The sequence below is a fragment of the Corythoichthys intestinalis genome, chromosome 11, assembly GCF_030265065.1.
Source record: "Corythoichthys intestinalis isolate RoL2023-P3 chromosome 11, ASM3026506v1, whole genome shotgun sequence".
NCBI lineage: Eukaryota > Metazoa > Chordata > Actinopteri > Syngnathiformes > Syngnathidae > Corythoichthys > Corythoichthys intestinalis.
Genome location: NC_080405.1, coordinates 25220626 through 25248099, shown reverse-complemented (window position 1 = coordinate 25248099; position 27474 = coordinate 25220626). Strand labels below are relative to the sequence as shown.

At 38.9% G+C, this 27474-nt stretch overlaps 1 protein-coding gene across 5 annotated transcripts in view; it reads right to left on the bottom strand.

Moving 5' to 3' along the window:
* Positions 1–753: 753 nt before the first annotated feature.
* Positions 754–27474, bottom strand: part of LOC130924297 (pro-neuregulin-2, membrane-bound isoform-like) — a 68309-nt gene continuing 41588 nt past the window's right edge. For 2 of the 5 annotated variants that reach the window (XM_057850748.1, XM_057850752.1), the window contains exons 6-13: positions 22485–22543; positions 19140–19163; positions 15642–15744; positions 14510–14672; positions 10256–10383; positions 9796–10008; positions 7500–7683; positions 754–3739 (exon numbers count right to left, since the gene is read on the bottom strand). In XM_057850748.1, the coding sequence (XP_057706731.1) occupies positions 3266–3739; positions 7500–7683; positions 9796–10008; positions 10256–10383; positions 14510–14672; positions 15642–15744; positions 19140–19163; positions 22485–22543 (1348 nt within the window). In that variant the 3' untranslated portion in view covers positions 754–3265. The remainder of the gene's footprint in view (positions 3740–7499; positions 7684–9795; positions 10009–10255; positions 10384–14509; positions 14673–15641; positions 15745–19139; positions 19164–22484; positions 22544–27474) is intronic. The other 3 variants (XM_057850750.1, XM_057850749.1, XM_057850751.1) reach the window with 3 other exon arrangements.

Sequence of the window (27474 nt, the reverse complement as noted above, 5' to 3'; positions counted from 1 at the left end):
AGTCGAAGTTTGCGTTGATGTAGCTCGTCTCCGAAAGTTGATGTTATTGTTTTGTTTTTCCACACAGCAGTCTAGTTAAGACAGACTGACAAATGTATAGGCTATAAGGTAACATGCTGTTTTTTTCTGTCCAATTTAAAGCCAAACAGAACTCACATCTTTTTTTGCAATGGTTGAAGTTTTTTTTTTTTTCTACCTCTGGGGAAGGTTTGATACAATACAGGCAGAAACATGCAGACCTGCACCCCTTTCATTTAGTTTTATCGAGGATTCCATTTCCATTGATGGCCCTCTTATGTCTATAGTAATACGTTTACTTTTTTAAATTTCTCATGTATTTATGAAAACACGTATAATCTATCTTTTCTACTTTTTAAAAATATTATAATATATGCAATTGCAGCATATACGTTTCAAAATGTGAATATTAATTTTGTGTTTGTTTTCAAATTATTTCAACCTCGGGTAGAGGGTTTATACCAACATTTTTTGTCAGAATAAGCAGCTGTTTGAACACTTGAAAATAAAGTTGTTTAAAAAGAAAAAAAAACAAGAAGAAAATGTATTTACTGATTGTAAATCACACAATTGCACACAGCCGATGGAAATTTGGACAATCATTTCAATGATTAATCAGTGGTTTTGCCTATTACTGAAGTTTTACAATTGGAGAACTGGCAGCATTTACTGATTACTTTATCTTAGATCAGTTCTTTTGAAACATAGAAACATTACAAATGTACTGTACTGGACTTTACTGGACGTGACCGGAAAAAAAGTAAAAGAAACAATCATCTTTACTTTAGATAAAGATGACAGGCCTTTTTTTCAATGGTAGGAATAAAGTTTTATTTTTTCCATATGAATTGAGTGATTTTAGACTTTTTGTCTTTTACATGTTTTTTCTTTCTCGGTAAAACTTGCAAACAAACAAAATTCTAGCATATTCCAAGAACGTCGGACATGAAGATAAGGGGATTTATTGCTGAATGTTAAAATGAATACACATTTTTTTTCACCAAGTGGAAAAAAGAAACAGTTTGCTGACTGCTTTATCCATGCACCCAACTACCAGTACCACTAGGACATGCAGGGGGAGGAGCTGAGCGTAGAGGAGAAGAGAGGGAGTCGGTTCAAAATAAAAAATAATAGCGCCAAACTGCGTGAAATACACAGATGTGAAAGGGCTCTGTATGTGTTCGTGTGGTGTCTTGTACATGTATGCGTGGTTGTGTATGCAAAGTGTATAACGTGTGTCTAGATTGAAAAGGTGAGGAGAAAGAGGGTTGGAGTTTTAACAATTCAACTAGCTCTAGAAGCACACTACCCTCACTTGCAGTATTTCCACATTGCAAATCCCAGATTGATTACAGTGATAATAAGACAAAACTAGGCAGACCTCTGAGCCATTAAAGCCAAATAATGTTTTTATATATATAATTCTAATATGATTCCCCTAAATTGAAGGGGTTTCTCTTTTGAAAAAACTTTTTTTTTTACCGTGATCCATGCATCTCCTGTGTGAAAATAATATAAGAGTGAAGATTATTGTATCGGACACATTGAACCTGGAGGGCTCTCTAGACCCAATGCACTGTACATATCTGAAATGTAAGGGTTTCTGGCATCATCACCCTACTATAATAGTGTGCAGAAGATGGGGCCTTGATTCACCAATGCTTCTGAAGTTATCTAAGGGGTAAAGAAAAATATGGATGTGGGAGGGAGGAAGGGGTAGGCGAAGATGGTACATATGTAAAACAGAGCGTTCAGTCAATGTGACCAAGCAACACTAATTTTCCAAGTAAAGTATTGAAATACATATCATGGATGCAGTAATCAATGTAACACCAGTGTTTGGAATTGAGCTTAATGAAAAGTCAAGCCAGAGTTGCCTTAAAACTAATTATTTAACTTCAAAGCAGTGGATGGTGATGACTCTTCTCAAACTTTCCAGTCGCGCAAAAAGAAATGAACCTAAAGTAGGAACGGGGTAGTCTCATTTGCAACATGCATGCCCATTTTCATACAGACAGCCTTTGGACGTTAAGGGTAATAGTAATGATAAATCAAAATGGAATCGCTCGTCCACTTTTCTACCCACGCATCCTAAACCGCTGCCCTGACCTGAACGCATCAGACTTGGTCAAGGAAAGTGAGGGGGGTGTGATTCTTGCCTGCAAACTGAGAGGCTATTGAGATGAGGAGCTCTCTCTGCTCAAGTCTTTTTAAGTGTGATGTGATGGGGAAGTCCTGAGACACAGTGCGGCTCTAAGCTGCTGGCATAGGAAATATGTGGGCTTGGCAGTCCACAGGAGGCCAGAGTCAGGCTGGATTTCAACTGGTGGGTTTTAATGGACGGCTCCCTGGCCAATGACTGCTCACGAGGAAAGGGTCAGTGCAATGGAACTTCTGGCAGCGCGAGGATCAGTGAAAGGAACTTGCAAATAAAACAAGACACCAACCACATGAGGCTTGATGAGGCGCACACATACTGTACACACATACTCTCAAAACCAACCCCTGTGTTATGACAGCACCCTGATCACGTACATGAGAATGAGATGCCGCATCCTCATTCAAATTCCACTTCTCACCAAATCACCAAATCAGGCAGTGTGGAAAGACGTACGTAAATGAATGATGCATGTTCAGCCAAAGTGACAAAACTACCCAGCAGTGTCCCTGTGAGAGGAGCGCTCTACATGAATCAAAACTATGTAAACAGACACCTTTTACACAGAAGGACTCAATATTGCATGATGACATAATCAGATCACAGTTCAAAAGAGGAGGATCCCAAATCAGAGAAAAGAAAAACAAAGCAAAAGTAAGGAAGAGGATCGGTCTCTATAAAAATGAGAAGTCTTTATAAGAAAGGCTACAAAACTCAATGGGATCTCCGACTTCAGCGTACAGCAAAAGGCACCACAATATTATTCTATTTATCTAACTTGTGAAAAAATTGGCACGTAATTCTCGTATTTTCATCTCTCATACTGCTGTAAATCAAAAAACCTTTACATATAAATATTTCCCCCCTATATAAAAAAAGTCTTTGCTGTTAGCTAGTAGACAATTTTTGCTGAAATGAAAATAAATATTTCATTTGTTTACAATATCTGTCTGTTATACAAAATAAAAATATTTCTCCTTGGTGCAGGTCTCTAGTCCAGAAGAAGGAAGAGGTGTGTGCGAGGTGGAGTGGTGTGTGGAGGGAAGGAAAGGGCCGCATGGGTGGGCAAGAGGGGTTTGGGGGGCAGTCTTAAAGGGGCATGTTGTCTGACTTGAATCGCTGCGACTGTGAGCTCCGACTGTGTCCGTTGCTTCGAGTCCCCGGCCGACTCAGCCCTCGGTGAGTCCGCGTGTCAGCCCCTGACGATGAATGGAAACCCGGCACGGTTAAAGGCAGGTCCATGTTCATGTTCTGCATACTGAGGAAAGGCGTGCTCTCCCCTTGAGCTTCGTCTTCCTCCTCCTCTTCCTCTTCCTCCTCTGATTGGCTGAAGCTCTGTGACCTGTAGTCCCGTAAGTCCGCTGACCTCTGAGATTGTCCGTTGAGGCGGTTGCGTCGCGGGCGCCGTCGACTCCGGATGGGCTCTCTGGAGGAGGCGTACTCCTGCGTGGTCTCATAGGCCTCTTCATCAGGGAGACGGTAGGGACTAGATGGGAGACTTCCTGTGCTCTCTGTCAGGTAAGGTCGACGCGGCCGTCGAGGTTGCCTGTACAAACTACGATCCTGAAACACAAAAGATATATTTCCTACACCACAAATTGACACATAATTAACTGATGAGTGCACACACACACACACACTGATTTATAGATTTCAAACGTGTTTCTGACTAGTAAAAATTAGTCAGAAACACCACCTGACTAAGGGTAACAATGTTGGAAAATATCACAAGACATTAAAAATTCAGGCCTTCATATGATTTTGTTATCAGTGCAGTGATGTCATTTAGAAAGAAGTGACATAACTTGGTAGCCTGGAACTCCAGACTCAACGCTGTTCCAGCTATAGACCCTACCCACGTGACGTCACAACTCCGCTCTCCTGAATGGTACCGCCCACTTGTCCGTCAAAACATAGTGTTAACCTGTTACGGCTACGTACATTTCTCCTATTTACGGCGTGTTTTTCTGCTCCTTAACATTAATAATCAAAATGGTGAAGGCGTGTGTGGCTGTTGGTTGCACTAACAGAGAAGATGGAAGGAGAGACTTGAAGTTTTACCGTATTCCGAGGGATCCAAAGAGAGCGAAATGGACGGCTGCAATTCGACGTGAAAACTGGGCACCAAAAAATCACCACAGACTATGTAGTAGTCATTTTATATCCGGTAAGTACTTAGAGGGTTTTGGGCTGACAAATAACCACAATTAAGATCATTGCGAGGCTAATCGCCGACAACATACGATGTAGTACGACATAGTTTCAAATTCAAGATGTTTGTGACTTCCCTTTCTTCCACCATCGTTATTTTTTGAATAATATTTAGCTAGTACCAAGTGAAAGAAACTGGCCTCGTCTACGGGGCTGACAAATAACCACAATTAACATCATTGCGAGGCTAATCGCCGACAACATACGACGTAGTACGACATAGTTTCAAATTCAAGATGTTTGTGACTTCCCTTTCTTCCACCATCGTTATTTTTTGAATAATATTTAGCTGGTACCAAGTGAAAGAAACTGGCCTCGTCTACGGGGCTGACAAATAACCACAATTAAGATCATTGCTAGGCTAATCGCCGACAACATACACGTATGTATGTAGTGAGAGTGCTATCGCTAAACCATATAAACATTAAAAGCCTTAACTCCATTGACAAACGACATGAAATACATTAGACTTGACAGTGGATGTTAGCAATAACAAAAGATTTTGAATTGAAAATTTCGTAACTCACCTTTCCAAGCACAAGATAGATTCCTGCCGAATTTTCGTGGACGAGGACCTGTTTCACCCAACCAGCAACGAAGTATTTATAAGCCTCCAAGCTCTTGAAGTTTTTCATATTTTCGTGAGAATAGGCTGATTTAGTGTGGACAAGATAATTGTAAATATCTGCGTAGCAGATGTCAGGCAGACAGGGCGAAGACAGTGGGTCGAAAAACATCGATTTGGGCATCAAATATGGATCTGGCGACTGTATAGAATGAAGCTTTTCCTCATAACGCCTTTTATGCAACAGATCCAGTGAGTTTGCGGCATCAGAAAGCACCGGGTCTTCCATGAAATGCATTTTAAATTCCGCCATCAATTGAAAACAATGCTAATACAGAGTCAAAATGACGGACAAGTGGGCGGAACCGTACAGCGAGCACGTGGTTTTGTGACGTAGGTGGGTAGGGTCTATAGAGTCTGGCGACTGTTCCATGGATCATATTCCCAAGACGGAGCAAGCCACAGCAAATAGACAGCGGAGTCGACCAATCAGCAACGGGCGGACGTACGCTGGTAAAGCGACAAGAAACTAGCGCAAGGACGTAAACATACAGTGGGAAAATAAATGTTTTTAGTCAACCACCAATTGTGCAAGTTCTCCCACTTGAAAATATTAGAGAGGCCTGTAATTCTCAACATGGGTAAACCTCAACCATGAGAGATATAATGTGGGGGAAAAAAACAGAAAATCACATTGTTTGATTTTTAAAGAATTTATTTGCAAATCATGGTGGAAAATAAGTATTTGGTCAATACCAAAAGTTCATCTCAATACTTTGTTATGTACCCTATGTTGGCAATAACGGAGGCCGAACGGTTTCCGTAACCCTTCACAAGCTTTTCACACACTGTTGCTGGTATTTTGGCCCATTCATCCATGCAGATCTCCACTAGAGCAGTGATGTTTTGGGGCTGTCATTGGGCAACACGGACTTTCAACTCCCTCCACAGATTTTCTATGGGGTTGAGATCTGGAGACTGGCTAGGCCACTCCAGGACCTTGAAATGCTTCTTACGAAGCCACTCCTTTGTTGCCCTAGCTGTGTGTTTGGGATCATTGTCATGCTGAAAGACCCAGCCACATCTCATCTTCAATGCCCTTGCTGATGAAAGGAGATTTTTTTTATTCAAAATCTCTCGATACATGGCCCCATTCATTGTTTCCTTTACACAGATCAGTCGTCCTGGTCCCTTTGCAAAAAAAAAAAAGCCCCAAAGCATGATGTTTCCACCCCCATGCATCACAGTGGACATGGTGTTCTTTGGATGCAATTCAGTATTCTTTCTCCTTCAAACACGAGAACCTGTGTTTCTACCAAAAAGTTCTATTTTGGTTTCATCTGACCATAAAACCATCTCCCAGTCCTCTTCTGGATCATCCAAATGCTCTCTAGCAAAACGCAGACGGGCCTGGATGTGTACTGGCTTCAGCAGGGGGACACATCTGCCAGTGCAGGATTTGAGTCCCTGGCAGCGCATTTTGTTACTGATAGTAGCCTTTGTTACTGTGGTCCCAGCTCTCTGTAGGTCATTCACTAGGTCCCCCCGTGTGGTTCTGGGATTTTTGCTCACCGTTCTTGTTATCATTTTGACGCCACTGGGTGAGATCTTGCATGGAGCCCCAGATCGAAGGAGATTATCAGTGGTCTTGAATGTCTTCCATTATCTAATAATTGCTCCCACAGTTGATTTCTTTACACCAATAGTTTTACCTATTGCAGATTCAGTCTTCCCAGTCTGGTGCAGGTCTACAATTTTGTCTCTGGTGTCCTTCGACAGCTCTTCAGTCTTGGCCATAGTGGAGTAAGGAGTGTGACTGAGATTGTGGACAGGTGTCTTTTATACCGATAATGAGTTAAAACAGGTGCCATTAATACAGGTAACGAGTGGAGCCTTGTTAGACTTCGTTAGAAGTTAGACCTCTTTGACAGCAAGAAATCTTGCTTGTTTGTAGGTGACCAAATATTTATTTTCCATTCTAATTTGGAAATATATTCCTTAAAAATCGAACAATGTGATTTTCTTTTTTTGTCCACATTCTGTCTCTTATGGTAGAGGTTTACCCATGTTGACAATTACAGGCCTCTCTAATCTTTTCAAGTAGGAGAATTTGCACAATTGGCAGTTGACTAAATACTTATTTGCCCCACTGTAGCCTTGCTTTTTGCCTAGCCTAGTGGCAAAAGAATTAATTAGTCCATTAAGTCTGTGCCATTTTGAGATCAATGGATTTTAAATTTACATAGCAACTAAAAACCTGAAATAAGATGACATAAAATTTGGAATGTTTTTTTTTCTGTCATTATTTGTTGTCATTATTTAGATGAGCTTTACCAATGTGTGTTTAATACACAAAACAATATATAAATCAGATTGATTTGACACAAATGTTGATTTTGGGGTGGTTTACTCTTGGATATTATTACAAAATGTTTGTACAATTTTTCAATGTTGTATGACATGACATTTGGATCTTCAAACTAAATATTTTATATACTGTAGTGTTTTGTCATGTATAAAGATTATGTAGAAAACATGTGTACGTACATCAGGACATCTTAGCAGCGGCTGGTCGTCGTCTCTGTGATAGGTTGCAGCGGCAGGTGGTAGGGAGAGGGCGTGGCTTGTGTTGGGTGAGGTGATGTGGAAAGTTGGAACTTGGGGAGGCAGCGGCGGGTAGTGAAACTCCACTGGAGACAAGCGAGCTGGTGTGGTCAATGCGGACACGTACCTGTATGTGGAAAGACAGGACAGCAAACTTGTCAAACTGTACGGTTTTGGCGTAATATCTACAAGTGAGCACGGATTTTGAAATGTGTACGTTTTTCGTCCATTACGTTTTTTTTCTCCGGATTTTGTCACCGTTTCGGCAATGAGACACTGTGCGTTACCATGCGTTACTATGTTGGTTGAATGACGCGAGAAAAAATCAGAGACATGGAAAAAGAACGGGAGTGGGAAGGAGGCAAGAGTGTTGTGACGCTGTTGCAAACGCGATGCTAGGCTCGGTGGCTCCAATATTTTCTGACTGTAGCCGACAGTCTACAATCTACGCCCACTTGATGCTACACGAGATAACATGCATATAGAACTAGATGCGAAATGAGAGACTCGGCGGCATTAGTAAACAACCGCCATCTTAAAGCAGTAGACTTTTAAGAAAGGCTCTGTTGTAGTGAACCTTCCTAGAGAACCTAAGTAACTTTTTATCTAAGATACTCCTAAATCGGCAAAATCTTGACTTGAATCAATCTTTCAATGATGAAACAGTTTTAAAACTTTCTCATGTCAAAAGTAGACAGAAAGGAACTAATGCAAAAACGGGAGCAATTTTCACAACTTTAACGGTTCGTTCACAAAATTAAATGACTTCCAAACATAGCAAAGGTTACTATGTTTTTCTTTCTTTTTTTTTGTTTTTTTTTCTTAAATGAAAAAAAAACATGAAAGGTAACCCCAGTTATTTTGCCAAGTAACTAATTACGCTTACATTCAGGTAACTGAGATACTAACTCATTTTTTGGGAGAAGAAATTTGTAACTTTAATTAATTACTTTTTTAAAGTAAGGTTAACAACACTAGTCATAAAGGTGCAGTCTGCAAAATGTAAAGTGACGAAAGCGGAGAGTTTATTCTGCCAATTTGTTGCTGAACACAATTTGCCTGAAACTATTGATGATCACTTCTCAGAATTAGCAAAAGAAGTGTTCCATGACTCAATGATTGCATCGGCAAGTCAATTTTATCAACTGATCTTTTTCATTTATAACTGGACACACTAACGAACTACCTTCAAGTCAAACTGAATTGCAAGCTGAAGTGTTCATGGCACTTCAAAAGATATGATAGAAATTGCCAAAAGTGCTACATACAATTATAACAAAAGTCACTGTTAAATTTTAGTAATCATGATGTAGCTGAAGATACTGATTGTTCTTGCATTGCACCAGGTTATATGTGACAATATTACCAATAAATCCGTATTATTTTAAAAATTGAGTTTTATTTTTGTTTCATATTGCACACTATATAAAACGTAAGATTAGTCATCAATTTGTAAGATTCCCAACGGCCTCGGGTTGACAGGTATGGGACAGCACCAGACACCGCTGGGGTTGAAAAAGTATTACGCATATTGTGACAAAGTAAAGGGTAGAAAGTGCAACTATCTTTTTGCAAATGTATTGCGAAAAGTATAAATCCATCAGGAAAATGAGTCCTAAAGCAAAGTATAGATGATAAAGCTACTGCAGTGCAGTAACAGACTAATTGTACTTGGTTACTTCCCTTCTCTCCTAAACCATTATGTTGTTTATGTATCACTTGATCATGCTTTTTGTTGTGTTTCCCTTAAAAACTGAAATTCTTTAAATTATAAATTTACCAACGACCTACTTCGAATACAGAATAAAGACCCAAACTGTTCATATTTTCTGCCACTTGATGTCGCCAGAATCTAAATATAGTTTTTGCGACCGCCGACTCAGTGAGGCAAATTTTTAAAGAGACAGTACACACTGATTGGCGTTTTACACTCCAAGGCTCCCCCTATAGTTTTGGAGTGTGTATTTTATTGTAGCCCATCAGTTAATACAAATGAGAATTTGTTGAAAAACTGACTGAGGTGTAAGTGAGTAAAACAATGAGAATAAAATAGACTACACCACAGACTGTGGGACGGACCTGTTGGCTTGAAATTAACTTTATATGATTATATCAGAATGGAATAAGCTTGTAAATTCACCACACATATTTCTAAACTGTTGTCACACACTGGGCTGTGTGGCATGAATAAATTTAGCCTTAAAGTTGCCAAATGCATACATGAAACAGACTTCAATACCTGTCACTGTGAGGTGAATCCCTTAATGAGTCGTAGGAATCTCCATAGTGCATTCCCGGACTGGTTACATCTGTACAGCCCCAGTGAGCCCTCCTTGCCATACAAGCTGGGCTGCTGCATTTACTGGTTCCAACAGAGCTGGACAGGCCACCTGACTGGCAGTCTGAATTCATGCTGTCTGTTCGCTCCATGCTCCACGTCTGCTCCTCATGTCTGCAGATGTAAGCGAAGACCTACTTTAAAAGGTTACAGTAGCACTGGCGAGGCTGATGGACAGACAAAAGCAAGCGTAAAGCGAGATAATATTGCGGACTCTGCCGACTATAGTACGTGTAAGTCAGCCTTGACCTCTACAAGTATGATGTGGCTCCTAGATGAACTAATTATTTTGTTAGTTTGCTTTGGGGGTGCAGACAGCCTATGAATAAAAATACGCTTTTGCAGAGTGTGTAAGAGCTACCTCGATGCATGTGAGGCAGTGGTCGAATGATGTGAGCGGGTAGACATTCTGCTGCCAGCATAGTTGCCAGCACCTTCAGCTCCGTGGCTAATGACACACTCGGTGGTAGGAACACTCTTGGAGATGTACTGCAAAACATGTGAACACGTTTTACTGAGTGAAAAGATGATACATTTTTGGAGACTCTTGAAGTTATCCAACCCAATCAGCTTTATTTGGTCAATTAGGCAAATAAAAGCTCTAATACTTTAGATGAATAAGATCATTGCGTCAGTTTTGTTAGATTTTAAAGGGGACTTTCAGAATTTTTGACATTGGGCATAATCTTGGAGTAAGCGGGGGTTTAAAAGTTAGTGGATCAGTGGAGTTGATTTCAACCAATTCCGTGCAGTTTATTAGTTTTTTGTTAGTTTCAGGGCTCTCATGTGGCTAAGCTAGTGCGAGTAAATGTACAATTTTAGCATGTCAATAAAAAAACAACAGATGCACGCATGAAAATCACAGATGACCCACGCAATCAATTGTGTTGGCTATGTTTTCAGGATAAAGTAATTAAAACTAACCATTGCATGTCAATAGTTGTAGTATGAACAGCAACATTTGTAATCCAGCAGCTCTGCAGGGAGCAGGTGAGAGTGATATCACATCGTCACTGCTGTGTTTTTTTATGTCGTAGCCAGGAGCAAGGAACCACAGTTTATATTATTCCTCATTCTACAAAGGGAATTTGTGGAAACTTTCCTTTGCCCATTTCTTCTGTCTTTTTCCACAGCATCGTAATGCATATTTCACCATGTTGCCCTCCTTCAGTCAACTCAGCAGACTGATGCTGCATTCGAGGTTGGTGGGAAGTCGGAGATTCCGACCTGGAAATATATCATTGGAACGCCACTCGAACTGGGAGGTCCTAGTCGCAAAGTCGAAATAAAAGTACCCAGACATCACGAGCTGCTGACGTCACTGGACAAAATGGCGCTGCCCGTCCAAAAGCAGACCATTAATAGTAAAACTAAAGAAGGCAATTTACCATGTGTGCTATTTACCTGCACTATTTAATAACTTACAAGAAAGCAGGTTTTCTACAGGTCAAAATGTCTTTTAATGGCCAAATTAAAAAACAGCTTGTCGCGATCAGCCATCTTTGCTGTCTACATTCGCTTGGAACGCTATGAGTTCGCAACTGCTATCATCTGAGTGGGATAAGTCCGACTTCCCACCTTCCTGAAATGCAACATGAGCATACAGTAAGTGCCCCAAGCACTCCTCTCTATTGTGGTCGCATTACGCATTTTAAAAAATAGTCCTGCAGAATGAAATGAATTACTTTATTATTTATAAATGAATTACTTTTTTTAACTTTATTAATTACATTAATTTGGTGTGACATTGTTTTGGTCGCATGGGTATTTCTAACAATGATCTGCATTTTGAATTTATTTGACTATCTTAGATCTGTTAACATCGTTTTACATTGGCATGCTAAGATTGCACCTATAGACTTCATTACCTATTGATGTGACACTTCGTCTTTCTTTGCGTAACGCCTTATCAGAGGGGTCCGAGCTTCATTTAGTAATAGCCGAATATGGCACACTCTCATGTCGGATTTAAGCTTTGAATTTTGAAGAACTACGAAAGCTGTACCACATACAAACAGGAAGGATTGTCTCAGGAGTGATTTTTTTTGAGGTTTCAAGGTACAGTAAATATTATATTTTTCGTACCATGCATGCGTGATTGAACCATTTTATCGCAGGAATTTTTTTCTTTGTTTACACATGGAGGCAGCTAATTTTCGTGACTGACTAGCCTCATAGTTGGCAATATTTATGCAATATACAGTGCCCTCCATAATTATTGGCACCCCTGAAAAAGATGTGTTTTTTTAGCTTCTAATATATATTTTTTTTTTATTCAAATAATATGGGACCTTAATGGAAAAAAAGAGAAAAATCCAACCTTCAATACAAGTGCATTCATTCAGTGGGGAAATAATCCCACATAAAGAAAAAAATATTTGACATCCAATAATGTGTGTCACAATTATTAGCAACCCTAGTGTTAATACTTTGTACAACCCACTTTTGCCAACAAAACAAGGTCTGGGGACTGAGATAGCCATGGAAGGAGCTTGATTTTGTGTCTGGTGAACCATTTCTGTGTAGATTTGGCCATATGTTTAGGGCCATCTAGACCCATCTTCAGCTTTCGGGCAGAGGGCAACAGATGTTGATTTAAAATGTCCTGCTATTTCAAAGCATTCATGATGCCATGCACCCTAACAAGGTTCCCAGGGCCTTTGGAAGCAAAACAGCCCCACAGCATCACTGACCCACCCCCATACTTCACAGTGGGTATGAGGTGCTTTTCAGCATGCGCATCTTTCGTGGCACGCCAGACCCATACAGTGTTTGTTGCCAAAAAGCTCAATCTTGGTCTCATCTGACCAAAGCACACAGTCTCAGTTGAAGCCTGGGACTGTGTGTATTTTTGTGTGAGACCAAGATTGAGCTTTTGGCAACAAACACTCTAAGTGGGGGGCACTGTAAATGCTACCTGCACGTTTTTTTTTTTTTTGCTTTTAACCAAGAATCGAGAATGTTTTGCATCCATATGTATAAAGAATTCAGGGATTTAAGCATTTATTCACAAGAACGTTTGCCAGAAAAGCTCTGTTAACCGGCCGCTAGCCTCATTTGCTAACAGAGTAGCTTTGTACTTCGACAATATACGTAAAATAAACGCTAACTGCACAGTTTCTTTGCTTTTAACCAAGTATCGAGTCTGTTTTAAATCCGTATCTATGAAGAATTCGGGGATTTAAGCATTTATTCAGAAGAATTTTCGCCAGAAAAGCTCTGTTTACGTCAGGAGGACGCTAGCCTCATTCGCTAACAGTATATAGTGTATAATGATTATAAAGGGCTATTCTATTCTATAATAAGTTGTGATTGTATATAGAATTTATTAATAAGCTATTTACATATTATTTATAAATGATTCTGCATGTTTTCCTCAAGTATTAAGTTTGATGTTAAATTGAGTGATTTATTAGCTGTTGAAAAATGAAGTTGCTATTTTGGTCAAAAACTTATATGGTATGTTAAATATTGCTATTGATGCTGAAAATATAGGTGATTATCTCTGCATTTGGTGATTTTTGTGCATCTAGTGTAAATTCTGAGACTTTTATAGCCATTTTAAGCTGTGTTATTCTTATATAAAAAAATAATCAGGATTTTATAAGAGAAGGACATTGAGTTTTTTTATGCCGCTGCTCATGAGACTGATATATGGTTAAGGCCTGTTTTGGTTTTAGGTCTGTAGCAGCTTTGGTTTTGAAAATATTTGAATTTGAAGTTTTTGAATATAGGCCCCCTACGAATCGGCCCCGTTTCCGATGACATGTCAATAGGTTATGAAGTCTATGATTCTACCATTGACTTGCGCTAGCTCAGCCACTCCAGAGCCCTGAAACTAATAAATAACTGAAAAACTGCACAGAATTTTTTAAAATCAATTCCACCGACTAATTAAACCCCCGCTAAATCAAAGATTAATCTGAATGTAAAAAAATCTGAACTTCCCCTTTAATGGAAAAAAAAAAAAAAAAAACGGAGAATGATTTGTTTTGCTGCTTTCTCTTAATAAATGAAAGATAATGAACCATCACAATGGGAGTATATCGTACTCCCATGTAATACATTGAAATTGTTCAGACCGTAAGGACACTCAGATTCCTATTCTCCATTTCTTAAAAAAATGAGCGAGAGAGAGAAAACCTGGAGAATAATATCCAACAATGCATATAAAAAATGTGCAAAGGTTTGAATCAATTTTCAAAAAAATAAAAATTATTTAATATTCCAATTCTAATCCCTACATGGACTTTAACCTTGAAACTGTTTTTCATCCATTCTGGTCATTACATTTTGTTGCACTTTAGAAAACTTAACTTGCAAGGTTCTCTGACCTCAACGCACTTCAATAGACCTGCGCCTACCCACCATTAGAATCAGCAATTAATAAGCATGCATCATTAGCAGTATTTTACTATTCAGTGTGGACCTTACAGAATGCTTAAACACGGTATTGTGCCAAGGGGAAGGGGGGGTACATGTCCTTCCATTATTTTTTATTATAATGTACAAACTGGACAAAACCAATAGACAATGGAACTAAATACTGATGTGTATGTGTTGTCTTGTATGTGTCCATTTATTGTCTATTAAATCATTCTTACATCAGAATTACCTGTACCTGTCTCTGCTGTATGTTTCTACTGTTTGGACTCACATCAACCATGGGAATTTCCTCGGGACCAGGCCCGGGGTGGTTGGGCCCATTGGCCAGCATGCGGTTAGGTTGCTCCACACATTGATTCTGGTTCTGATGGAGGTGATGTTGCCTGTGCTTCCTGTAAGTCACAAAAAAATTAACAGAAGTGGTTAGGTGGCTTGGCAAGACAGTTCATGTAGAACACCAACCTTTTTGAAATTAGTTAGACCTACTTCTTGCGTTCTAATGTGCAAGCAGTTCAATATGCATGTTTGAAATAAGACATTTGCTCAAATTACCTTTAATCATTTGTTATTAATGTTCTTCATCTATGTAAAGACAAAAGTCTCATTGTTGTTGACATATTGATCTGGTAAGCACTACCCCGAAGCAGCTTGCTAATTGTAGTGAGACAGTTCAGATCCTTAACAGATCCAGCCCCTCAATCCACCTCAGTCTATGGGCTCCCGTGCTTTGATCTTAGGTAACTCCATCACCCATACCTACACAATAATGCGTACCGTATTTTTTGAGTATAAGTCGCACCAGCCATAAAAAGCCCAACGAAGAGGGAAAAAAACATATATAAGTCGCACCGGAGTATAAGTCGCATTTTTGGGGGAAATTTACTCGATAAAATCCAACACATAGAACAGATATGTCATCTTGAAAGGCAATTTAAAATAAAAATACAATAGAGAAAAACATGCTAAATAAGTGTACAGTATGATAATGTTACATGATGCATGAACAGATTAATGCGAACGTGGCCAGTATGTTAACGTAAAATAGCTATTGAGAGTTATTCAGATAACTATAGCATAAAGACCATGCTAACAAGTATACCAAACCATCAGTGTCACTCCAAAACACCAAAATAACATGTGAAATGATATAATAATGTGTTAATAATTTCACACATAAGTCGCTCCAGAATATGTCTCACCCCCGGCCATACTATGAAAAAAACTGCAATTTATAGTCCGAAAAATACGGTATTTCTGGTGCCAGAGAAACAAACATTGAAGTTAGCTAGAGACTGTCTAACAACACTAACAGAGTAGTCTCAAAAGTCACTTGTTTACTATATATATTTGTTTGGACATACTTGGTTTTGCAGTATGCCACCACACAGACAATGCCAACCACCAACAAGGCCACACAGACTCCGGTGATCGTCAGCACTCGCTTTTGGTAGAGCTCCTCGGCCTCTGTGAAAGATAACGCACACATGCAAATACGCACATTCATCCACACACAACACACACACATTCACGTATTGAGGACAGTCCAGACACACAAGACCACACATACAACATGAGCATGATGAAATATATCACATTATCATTATTGAGATACATTGGGTACGTAACAGTACATACTGATGTTTTAAATAGTGATTTTTTTTTTTCTGATTCTTTCTTGTGATGTGTTATATTCACTTAACTGCACTGGACAAATGAGCTCAGTCAAGACATAACTTAACCATCTTAGTTCTTTTATACTGTGTGTAGTACAGTGGGGCAAATAAGTATTTAGTCAACCACTAATTGTGCAAGTTCTCCCACTTGAAAATATTAGAGAGGCCTGTAATTGTCAACATGGGTGAACCTCAACCATGAGAGACAGAATGTGGGGGGGGAAAAAACAGAAGATCACATTGTTTGATTTATAAAGAATTTATTTGCAAATCATGGTGGAAAATAAGTATTTGGTCGATACCAAAAGTTCATTTCAATACTTTGTTATGCACTCTTTGTTGGCAATAACGGAGGCCAAACGTTTTCTGTAACTCTTCACAAGCTTTTCACACACTGTTGCTGGTATTTTGGCCCAGTCCTCCATGCAGATCTCTTCTAGAGCAGTGATGTTTTGGGGCTGTCGTCGGTCAACACGGACTTTCAACTCCCTCCACAGATTTTCTATGGGGTTGAGATCTGGAGACTGGCTAGGACACTTCAGGACCTTGAAATGCTTCTTACGAAGCCACTCCTTTGTTGCCCTGGCTGTGTGTTTGGGATCATTGTCCTGCTGAAAGACCCAGCCACGTCTCATCTTCAATGCCCTTGCTGATGGAAGGAGATTTTCACTCAAAATATCTCGCTACATGGCCGCATTCATTCTTCCTTTACACAGATCAGTTGTCCTGGTCCCTTTGCAGAAAAATAGCTCCAAAGCATGATGTTTCCATGGTGTTCTTCGGATGTAATTCAGTATTCTTTCTCTTCCAAACACGAGAACCTGTGTTTCTACCAAAAAGTTCTATTTTGGTTTCATTTGACCATAACACATTCTCCCTGTCCTCTTCTGGATCATCCAAATGCTCTCTAGCGAACCGCAGATGGGCCTGGACGTCTACTGGCTTCAGCAGGGGGACATGTCTGGCAGTGCAGGATTTGAGTCCCTGGCTGCGCAATGTGTTACTGACAGTAGCATTTGTTACTGTGGTCCCAACTCTGGGTCCCCCCGTGTGGTTTTGGGATTTTTGCTCACCGTTCTTGTTATCATTTCGACGCCACGGGGTGAGATCTTGCATGGAGTCCCAGATCGAGGGAGATTATCAGTGGTCTTGTATGTCTTCCATTTTCTAATAATTGCCCCCATAGTTGATTTCTTTACACCAAGCGTTTTACCTATTGCAGATTCAGTCTTCCCAGCCTGGTGCAGGTCTACAATTTTGTCTCTGGTGTCCTTCGACAGCTCTTTGGTCTAGGCAATAGTGGAGTTTGGAGTGTGACTGACTGAGATTGTGGACAGGTGTCTTCTATACCGATAATGAGTTTAAACAGGTGCCATTAATACAGGTAACGAGTGGAGCCTCGTTAGACCCCGTTAGAAGAAGTTAGACCTCTTTGACAGCCAGAAATCTAGCTTGTTTGTGGTGAAAAAATACTTATTTTCCACTCTAATCTGGAAATAAATTCTTTAAAAATCAAACAATGTGATTTTCTGCCCCCCCCCCCCCCCCCCCACATTCTGTCTCTCATGGTTGAGGTTTACCCATGTTGACAATTACAGGCCTCTCTAATCTTTTCAAGTAGGAGAACTTTCACAATTGGTGGTTGACTAAATACTTATTTGCCCCACTGTATGTACAAAATGCTTACACTGCTGTTAGCTTTAGATGTAGTTATACATTATGGTTCTATAATTATTTTATCACACTTAAGACAACATTTAGACACAATTATGAGAGGGAACAGATAAACACATGCTAGCATGAATACAAAGCAAAAATTAAAAAAAATAAATAAATAAAAATAATAAGATGAAAAATATTTACACCACAATAATAGCATCAAATTTGCTCATGCTCATAATTCTGATTTTTGGGTAATAAAAATCCTATTTATATCTATTTAGTTATCAATTATCTTTTTTCTTTTGTTATTATTATTAGTATTAGTCGTAGTAGTAATAGTAGTGGTTGTAGTAATATCTGTTACATCAGTCTTCACTACAATAACATAGTTAAGTACTATCAAGTTTGAGGAAATACTGTTTGAATGTGGCCAGATCCCGTGTGGATTACTGTGATCGAATTTCTGAGATCAATGTACCGGTAATTCATATTTTAAAGTTGCTATACTGTGGTGTAACAGTGAAAACTGAGGATGCACATGCAAAAACATGGGGCGACAAACTGGAGAACGAGTGGGGAAAGGACAAAAATGAGATAGGGAACATTGGCAGGAAACATGGGAGCAGGAGAGGGACAGGGAAACAAGAGAGTTCAGGAGAATGAACTGGTCCCCAGAAGCAATAACATAAGACTGTGTTTTTACTTAAATAGGATTTGAAAAGCTTGTCGGTCAAGCTCTCTTTGCTTTGCGTTAAGATGTCAGTGCAGTGTACAGAGTAGTTGAAAAGTAACTCTCATTTGAAAATACACTAATTTGTTAGTCCTTGACTAAACCAAAGGCAAGTCAACATCATCTTTACCTAACACATTAATTCATGTTTAGGAGGGAGGATATCATTTCTAAATAAAGGACCTACGTGTGAATTAATGAGCCGCTAGTAGCCTTGACCCTGTATTGTGCGTGTATCACTATGTACTGATACAGAAAACCAAAGGGAATTATGAAGGCAACCTCGCCTGCACAGCGGAGCTGACAGCATTTGTGATTTAAGACGGGCTCGCTCTTTGTCTTATCTCTGACACTGACTCAATCAAGGACACAATAATTAGGACAAACAATGTGGTCATGGCCTTTTCTAGCTTTTGGCAAGACTTTGCAAAACTCTTTGGCCGGTGGCATTTCCTCAAATTCTCTCATGTTGAGTAGTGATTCTAATCTTCCAAGTGATCCAGTCCATTTCGAGGCCCTTTACAACCCCTTAAAATTGCTTCTGCCCTTTCTAGCTTTAAGGTATTTGTCTCAATTATCATTTTTCTTTCTCCCTAACTAAGTTAGTCTATAAGAAGAGTGCATGCAGAGAAGGAGGAAGAGGGATTGCATGTCTTAAAATCAGGTTAGTGGGCGGAAGTAAAGGAGGGACAGGTTTGTTGGTTTAAAAAAGAAGGTGGCACAATAATGTGTGACTGTGACACAATCTTGGCAAACGCTTAAAGCACAGCAAAATAAATAATAATGTTTCATACCCATAAATTCAATTCTGAGAAGCTCTGCCAGCACAGAAAGTTGTTGTGGTGAAAAAAAGGAAAGAGACAGACAAGGGTCAGCTGTAATGTCCACTTTGGAGAGGATCTGCTGTATATTATGTTCCTTCCCTGTATACGCTGAACCAGGAAGTTAATTAGTGCTGTGGAATCTGTCAGTCAGGGTGACTGACACATGTGCCGTCCAGTAACAGACAGACAAGTCACACAGCCTCAGTTCTGTAAACCCCAAAAATGTCAGGAAAAAAAACTAAAGCACACAGAAATTAAAGACAAAAGGGAGAAAATGAAACAAACAAACAAAAAAAATTAAAGGGGGAGTAGCAGGCAGGACAAGGCATGCAGAGACACACAGACAAAGATAAGGCAAGAAGCCACATCACTTACTGCCATATTGACAAGAGCCTATTTATAGAATATTGGACAGAAGTAAAAAACAACAACCAAGAGAAAATAAAGACAAAAGCAGTGAGATGGTGTCTAACATAAATGCTTAGTACAGATAGATGATGTACAAACAATGAAGATGACGTGTGTTTTATTTGACTAAAGACGTTTACAGTATAATTAGCCATTTTTACTGCACATCTATCTCTGCATAAAGCTGTTAGAACCTTGCTTACATTTTTATTACTTTGCATGCATTGGTACTAAGGGATGAAAAGAAAAGAAGCTCTTTCCCACCAAAATCTGATCTACATTTTGACAGCTTTGTATTCAGATCACAACATTGTATACACAGACAGCAGGGCATCAATAAAAAAAAACAACAACTTTAAACATCAGGAAGCATTCTTGCAAACGGAATGAAAGAACACAATGCAAAATTTATGAAAAAAGGTTGGGTGGGGGGGGGGGGGGGGGCACAGGCACAGGCAAAAACCAAGGACAAGACAAGTCTTGAGTATGACATCCAATATACAGTATTCAGATGTGACAGTGTTGTCAGTCCGTATATCTTTTGCCCATTCCTTTTTTTCTTCTAATTTCAGAGAATGAAAAAAAAATGTTTTTTGTTTTTTATGTGTGTCAACAAAAAGCAAGAAAGTAATTGTTTTGTTTTTCCTGAGACCCATAGAATAAAAAGAAGCTCAAGTAGACTGTCTTCTGAGTCAGGACAAAGTGAACTTGGGGAAAACAAATAACGGTCATATTTTATTCCCCCACTTGTGTTGAATGAACCCATAATGAAACATCGCATAATTTTTTGTTTTTCAGTTACATTGGTCTACAAGCAACATTCTTCCTGAATAAAATTTGTAAGACTTAGTGACATTAGATTCGGGGCACTAAAGGAAAAATGAGGTCAAAAATGTCAATTGGCTATAGCTTTTAGGATTGAGTATCTTGCCGATATGTTAGAATCCAAGCAATTTAGGTGAAAATGGGTATTAATTGATTGCTGTTAGTCATTAATGTAAACACATTTCATAAGCGGTGGAACACATTTAATATATCCATCTTATGTCAAATATAGCAACTTGTAAAACTGATAGTACAGTGGTATGAAAAAGTATCTGAACCTTGTGGAAAGTCTCACATTTTTACATAAAATCACCACCAAATGTGATTTGGTCTTTGTCAAACTAGATACAGATAGGGTTTCGTATTTTAATGAGGATAGCATGAAAACAATGAAAGAAGGGGGGGGGGGGATAAGTAATTGAACCCTCTGCCTAAGCAGACTTAAAGAGCAATTGAAACCAATTTTTACCAAACAATTTAAGTCAGGTGTGTGCTCAATCACCGATGAGTGGTTTAAAGCTGCCCTGCCCACTATAAAACACACACCTGGTAATAAATGTCTTGATGAGAAGCATTGTCTGATGTGCATCATGGCTCGGTCAGAAAAGCTTTCTGAAGACATGCGATCAATGATTTTTGATTTTTATAAAGCTGGGAAAGGATACGAAACCATCTCTAAAAGTGTGGATGTTCATCAAACGACGGATGAAACCAAAGTTGAATTGTTTGGGAGTAACACACAACATCATGTGTGGAGGAAAAATGTAACTGCTCACCAACATCAACACTTCACCCCCCGTGAAGCATGATGGAGGGATTATCATGAGTCTGTTTTGCTACCTCAGGGCCTGGACAACTTGCAATCATTAATGGAAGAATGAATACAAAAGTTTATCAGGATGTTTTGCAGTAAAACCTGAGGCCATCTGTCAGACAGTTGAAGCTAAAAAGAGGATGGATGCTGCAAAAAGACAATGATCCAAAAACAGAGGTAAATCAACTTCAGAATGGTTTCAGAAGAACACAATACACGTTCTGGAATAGCCAAGTCGAAGTTCAGACTTGAACCCCATTGAGATGCTGTGGCATGACCCAAGACAGCGATTAATGCCAGATATCCCAGGAATCTGACTAAACTACAGCAGTTTTGTAGAGAAGAATGGGCCAAGATTAGTCCTGATCGATGTGCCAGACTGTTCTGCAGCTACAGGAAGCGTTTGAATGAAATTTTTGCTGCCAAGGGGGCTGGGGCACAAAATATTAAATGTGAGTGGGTTCACTTATTTTTCCACCTTCTGTCATTGTTTGCATACCATCCGCATAAAAATATGAAAACCGAAAATCGGGTGGCTTTAGTTGAAGCAGACACTGTCTTTTCATCTGTGTGATTTTGACATAGATCAGGTCACATTTCATGGTGATTTGATGCAGAAATGTGAGAAATTCCAAAAAGGTTAGATACTTTATCATACCACTTTATATAATTACATCGATGTATCTTTGCAATAACTAACATTAAATATTTTGAATATTTTAGCCAGCCAGCACTGAAGTCTTTTATTTTCCAGTCCATGTCACCACAGCAAGTACGATCTAGCCATTTTTATCTCTGTAGCAGATATTTTCTTAAACAGTGTAATGAAAAGAACAGTTGGCTTTATCCTCCTCGAACCTCCATTTAGGATACAGTAATTGGCATCGTACAGTATCACAAAGGCCTCAGCAGTATTGATGTAAAGAGCATCACCTTTAAATAGTGTAACTTTAGATAAATTAAAAAAAAAAAAAAAAACTGGCCACTACATGAGGAAAAATGTTACAGTGGGCTATTATGCTTAAAGGTTGCCATTTGGCCTTATATTTTTTAATCGGACATTACCATTAAATAAAATCCAATTTAATCTTTTGAAACAGTTGAAAAGCTTTTAAAATGACAATTGACAAGAGGACTAGCATTTAAAAAAGTGAGCACAAAGCATGCAGACACACATACTATATACTGTAATTACAGTATGTACCACCCCTCTAATGTAGCATGCTGCATTTCAGTGGAAGGAGACAGACAAGAGCAAATGAACATACTGTAGAAACCAGCCATGACGGAGTTTTCACAGCGTTCCCCCGTATAGTCATTGGGACACCTGATGGAAGGAAAACAAGACACAGAGGGGAAAGAGTAGGGTTTGGGGTAAAGGATTACAGTGGTAGGAGAGGCAAATACAAGGAAGAAATAGTAGTAGAATATAGACAGAGACAGAAAAGAGGAGGAGAAAGGGGGAAGGGAGGAGACACAAGAGAGCGCAGAGAATGCTGAATTAGAAACAAAACCAATTCACCAATTACAGGAAAAAATGATGACCTGTATACTATCTCTTTTATATATGACAAGAGTGAGACAGTAAGGATATCATCACAGTAATGAAGGTCATGTGATGCTAATATGGGAAGTTAAGGTGGGAGTGGCAAACACCCAACTGTCACATATACTGTACTGTACAGGTACATACTGTATACACACAAACATAAACATGTAAAGTACAAACATTTACAGGGCACTCAGTAAGGAATATTTTCATTGCCTAATGAGCAAAATTACATTAACAACTACAGCAATTTTCATTGACTAGAAAAAGAAACTGCATATCCTAAATATAAGTCAACTCTTAAACCACTATGGGCTAAAATTGCAACAATACATTTTTAAATTAGTACCTAACAGAAGTTCTAAATATGTGTCATTAATGGCTCTGACACGTACACAATTCTTTCTTAACCTAACAGAAGACATGTACGAACAGAAACCCAGGGCCTAATTTGCGAAAGATCTTCACTTTCAAAATCAGAGACAAAACTTCTGATTCACTATACGCCGAGGATTGTGTTTGCCAAACACGTGAAATGGCAACGCAGTTCCTTTCGTACATCCTGGGAGAAGTACAATATATGCGCAAAGGTGAAGTTAGTACGTGAATGATCACACGTCAGACAAATTGAGATGGCTAATTTTACATGTTTAAAATCTGAAAGTCAGGTGTGGACCGCATCGCTTTGCAACGATGTTAAACAGGAAAAACAAATTTTGCTCATGTTAACATATTTGAATGCCTGAAACAAATAAAACAGCATATCCTCTGTTCTGAAGCTTCGGAATGATACAGTAGATGGTTGGCTTGTAGCCAACTTCAAGAAGGTGCCGTTTCATCTATGAAAAAAAACCCTTTCAAGTTTGCATATCATGATGTCTAGGTAATTTAAGCTCACAGATTTAGTTAACCAGTTGTGCTGTCCCAGGTTTAAGACAGGATGGACACGTAAAGTACATCAGCTTACAGTGGTACCTCTACGAAGTTAATTCGTTCCAGAACGTTGTTTGAAAGTAGAAATGGTCGTATGTCGAGCAGGATTTTCCAATAAGAATATACTACAATTCAATTTATTCGTTCCACAGCCCGAAAACATACACTAAATCCTTAATAAGTGCTACTGGTACTATTGTAAATAGCAATTACACAGAGCAAAGAAATAAATTATGAATAAAAATCGGAATAATAATAGAATTATAGTAATTATAAAAATACCTGTAGTAATGTAACGAATCAGGTTCTAATGTGGCTGATGTGTTTTGCATGGTGTACCTGAACGCACCGCGTGGCTGACTTGACAGAGTGAGAGAACGACTTTTTACTTTCACTTTGTTCAGCTGCGGCGGATAGTAGGCATGTTGTGTTGCACAAGTTCTGAAATAAATTATTAAAAACCTGACGAAGCTGCCGATTTTTTGGCGATGTTATCACTATAATAATTATCATCTTAACTTATAAAGACTGGCGAACACAGGTTGGAGGAGGACATTCGAGATCGTAGACATTCTACAGCCGTTTTGTCGAGCCAGTTCACAGACGCACACAGCACGCTCATATTTGTCTATCATTTCCATCTTCATTTCAATGGTAAGCCTCACTTTTTTCCTTATTTTTCACCACCTGCACTAACATTGCTGGAACCCATGTTGATTTCTCTCACAAGAAAATCGTCCGTCCGTCTTGCGGGAAAACAAGCAAACTGTGGCGCTGTCATAAATTGTCGTATTTCGAGCATGTTATCAGTTGTAGAAACAAATGGCTAATCAAATTTTACGTCGGATGTCGAAAAGATCGTGTGTCAAGCGATCGTATGTCGAGGTACCACTGTATGTCTGATTGCCGTAGGTCAAGTTACTGTATGTAATACAGGCTTTTATGCAGTTGCTGGCTTCCCCTAAATTATCACAGCAAGCAATTTCATTTCGATAATTCAGTTATAACCACTTAAAACTTACTGCGTTTGTAGTGTGACCGAATCGCAAAACAAAAATTTCTCTATCACTTCTTACACCTTTTGCCAACTGCACTAATAAGCCGTTATTTTGCGTGAAAATACAATTTAGGGCCCACTATATGGAATCTAAATAAATCAGGCCTTTAGTGTGTGAGACGGGTAAAACGGGTATGTTTCTTTTTAAGCCCCTTTCAGACTTATATCCCTAGAAATTCCCATGTAAGGTGACACGGGTTTGATCGTGTGATAGCTTTCAGACATGGGGAGATGTCCCGGGAATCAGCCTTCATGCTGTGACCTGGGAATTTAACACCTGTTTTCACACATACCACTTCCCGGGAAAGTCCCAGACATTATACTAAGACGCGACTCGGTAAATATCAGCGTAATTTCCGTGTCAGTGGACCCAGGAAATTGTTTTCACACATAAGGGCTGCCCGTTTAAATCCCGGGATTTAAACGGTGTTCAGGTGTGTGTGAAAGAGGCTTTAATTTCATATACAGTACAGTCCTGCAAAAATGAAAGTGCAATAATGTAAGCATGACAAGCGAGTACAGCAGTTGGCAATATTATTCAATTCTATATCATTTTATGTCATTTATCTTATTTAATAAAATGAAGGGATCTGAGCAAACTTTTGACCTATGCTAGTCTAGTGTTGCATCACAACTGGTTGATGTCGCTTTGCAGAAAACTGATACTTTGCTGCTCCTATCAAAGTCATTTAAATGAGCAGCACAGATTCAACAATGGCCCTGTGATGTGCTATTGTTGTTGTGTTACAAAATTCATGGAGAGTCTTTTGTTGGCAGTTCACAACTATGGAAATGTCTCTCAGCTGATTAGCCAGCTTTCTCTGTCTCTTCAGTTCTCTGACAGCAGCTTAAAAATAGGCAGGCAAAAAAAAAAGTATCTTTACAGCTCATTTTAATTGATAGCTACAGTGTGTATATCTGACTTATACAGTAAGTGGTCCTTAGGATTGGTTGTTTGGATTACCGTACAATGATACCATTGCTGACTCATAACTGCAAAAGGACTGTGGTCTTCCATTTCATAGCTTTGTTTTCCCTCTATATGTAGTTGTTAGCCAAATAGCAAATGAAGTTACAAACAATTCATGCTATATTTGTTGCACACTTAAAGGAAAAACAAAAGCTCAGATGTATGTTTTAAAGATCATAATTCATTATGCAATATTTCTTTCCCCAGTGGGGTTCCACGACGTTAATATAGGAAATGTGTCCTTTTTTAACTCTACTTTCCTAACTAAAAGAAAAGTCAAAACTAGTCTGCATTTGGTTGAATTTTCATGATAAACTTGACTTGTATACTATAACCTCGACCGGCGAATTTCATCTGACTCAACTTTTGAATGTACTTCCAAGTGTTTAAGAGCTATTTGCACAATTTACTGCTCACTAGCATGAAGAAGAAAGAGAATTAACATTAAATATTTTATCCATGAGGCTTTCCAAGGACGTCTTATTCTTTGCCTTTTGTGACACTTTCAGCTCTGTTGCAATTAGTTGATAACATGTTGTGATACTCGGAGGTTAGTGACCACTTCCGTTTCAGAACAATGGTACATAATCCCATGTTGTTAAAATGTGAGTCGCATAATGAGGAGGACTGAACCAGAAAATGAATTGGTGGATTAATGGATTAAATAATTGGTTTAAATTGTTTGAAGTGTATGTGCAGTCAAGGGCCAGACCAACTAAAAACAAGGAATAAATTGACACCCTGAATTTGTTTCATTTTAAAAGAATTGTTTTATTAATTTTACACTAACAATGTTTGTTTTCTTGGAAATCGATAATATTTTTTAACAAAGTATATCAAAAACCAGTACAGTATATAAAAAGCAAATGTGTTACAATAAAATTCTATAATGTATTTTTCACAAGGTTCAAACATGTTGTCAACACAAATAACGTGCAATTTAATGCAAGGATCCCACTCCCCTCATGCATATTATGTATGCTGTCAAAAAAAAAAAAAAAATTGGCTGAGTATCCTTTTCTGTTCTTTCTCAAAGATAACGGCATTTTTAATCAATGACAGCGAAAAAACATTAAAAATGTCCACACAGCAATTTCTACGTGTGAGTTATAAATAGAGCTGAGGGAGGTGGAATACACGAACAGCCTTAGACCAACAGGGCATTTACCTGTTTTGTTGTTCTTTTTCTCACTGCTTACAATTTAACTTTCAACCCTTTCTTTTCCTACATTTTGCTATTTTATCCCGACACCGGTTTTCCAGCTACTGGTACAAGCCTAGTGGAGAAATGCACACTCTGTTCCATCATTTTCCCCAAATGTGGCAAGAGCTCTTAAAACCTTGCTTTAGTAACTTTGCATTGACCTCATTACTCTACATTCTCCACCATTCCAATATAGTTATAGACAAGTTTTGGACGTACTTTACTTCCGTATTTCTGCTCACGACTTCTGTTTTCCACTTTCTCCAAAAAAACAGTGGAGCTGGAGTTGCGTTACTCATCAAAATCCCTCAAAAAAGACAATTTGGAAATGCCGCATCCATCTGCTATCATCACGACATGGGAGGACAGCATGAAGAAATGGCTAGGAGTCGCCACAACCAAAATAGTTTTGTATTTTATTGATTTAATGGCAGTGGATAAAAAAACGCAATCAGGGACCTTAAAATCTACGAAGCATTAAGTTGAATGTGTCCTAATACATGACTATGGGAATTTTGTGTTCATGAAGGCAGATGTGAAACCAA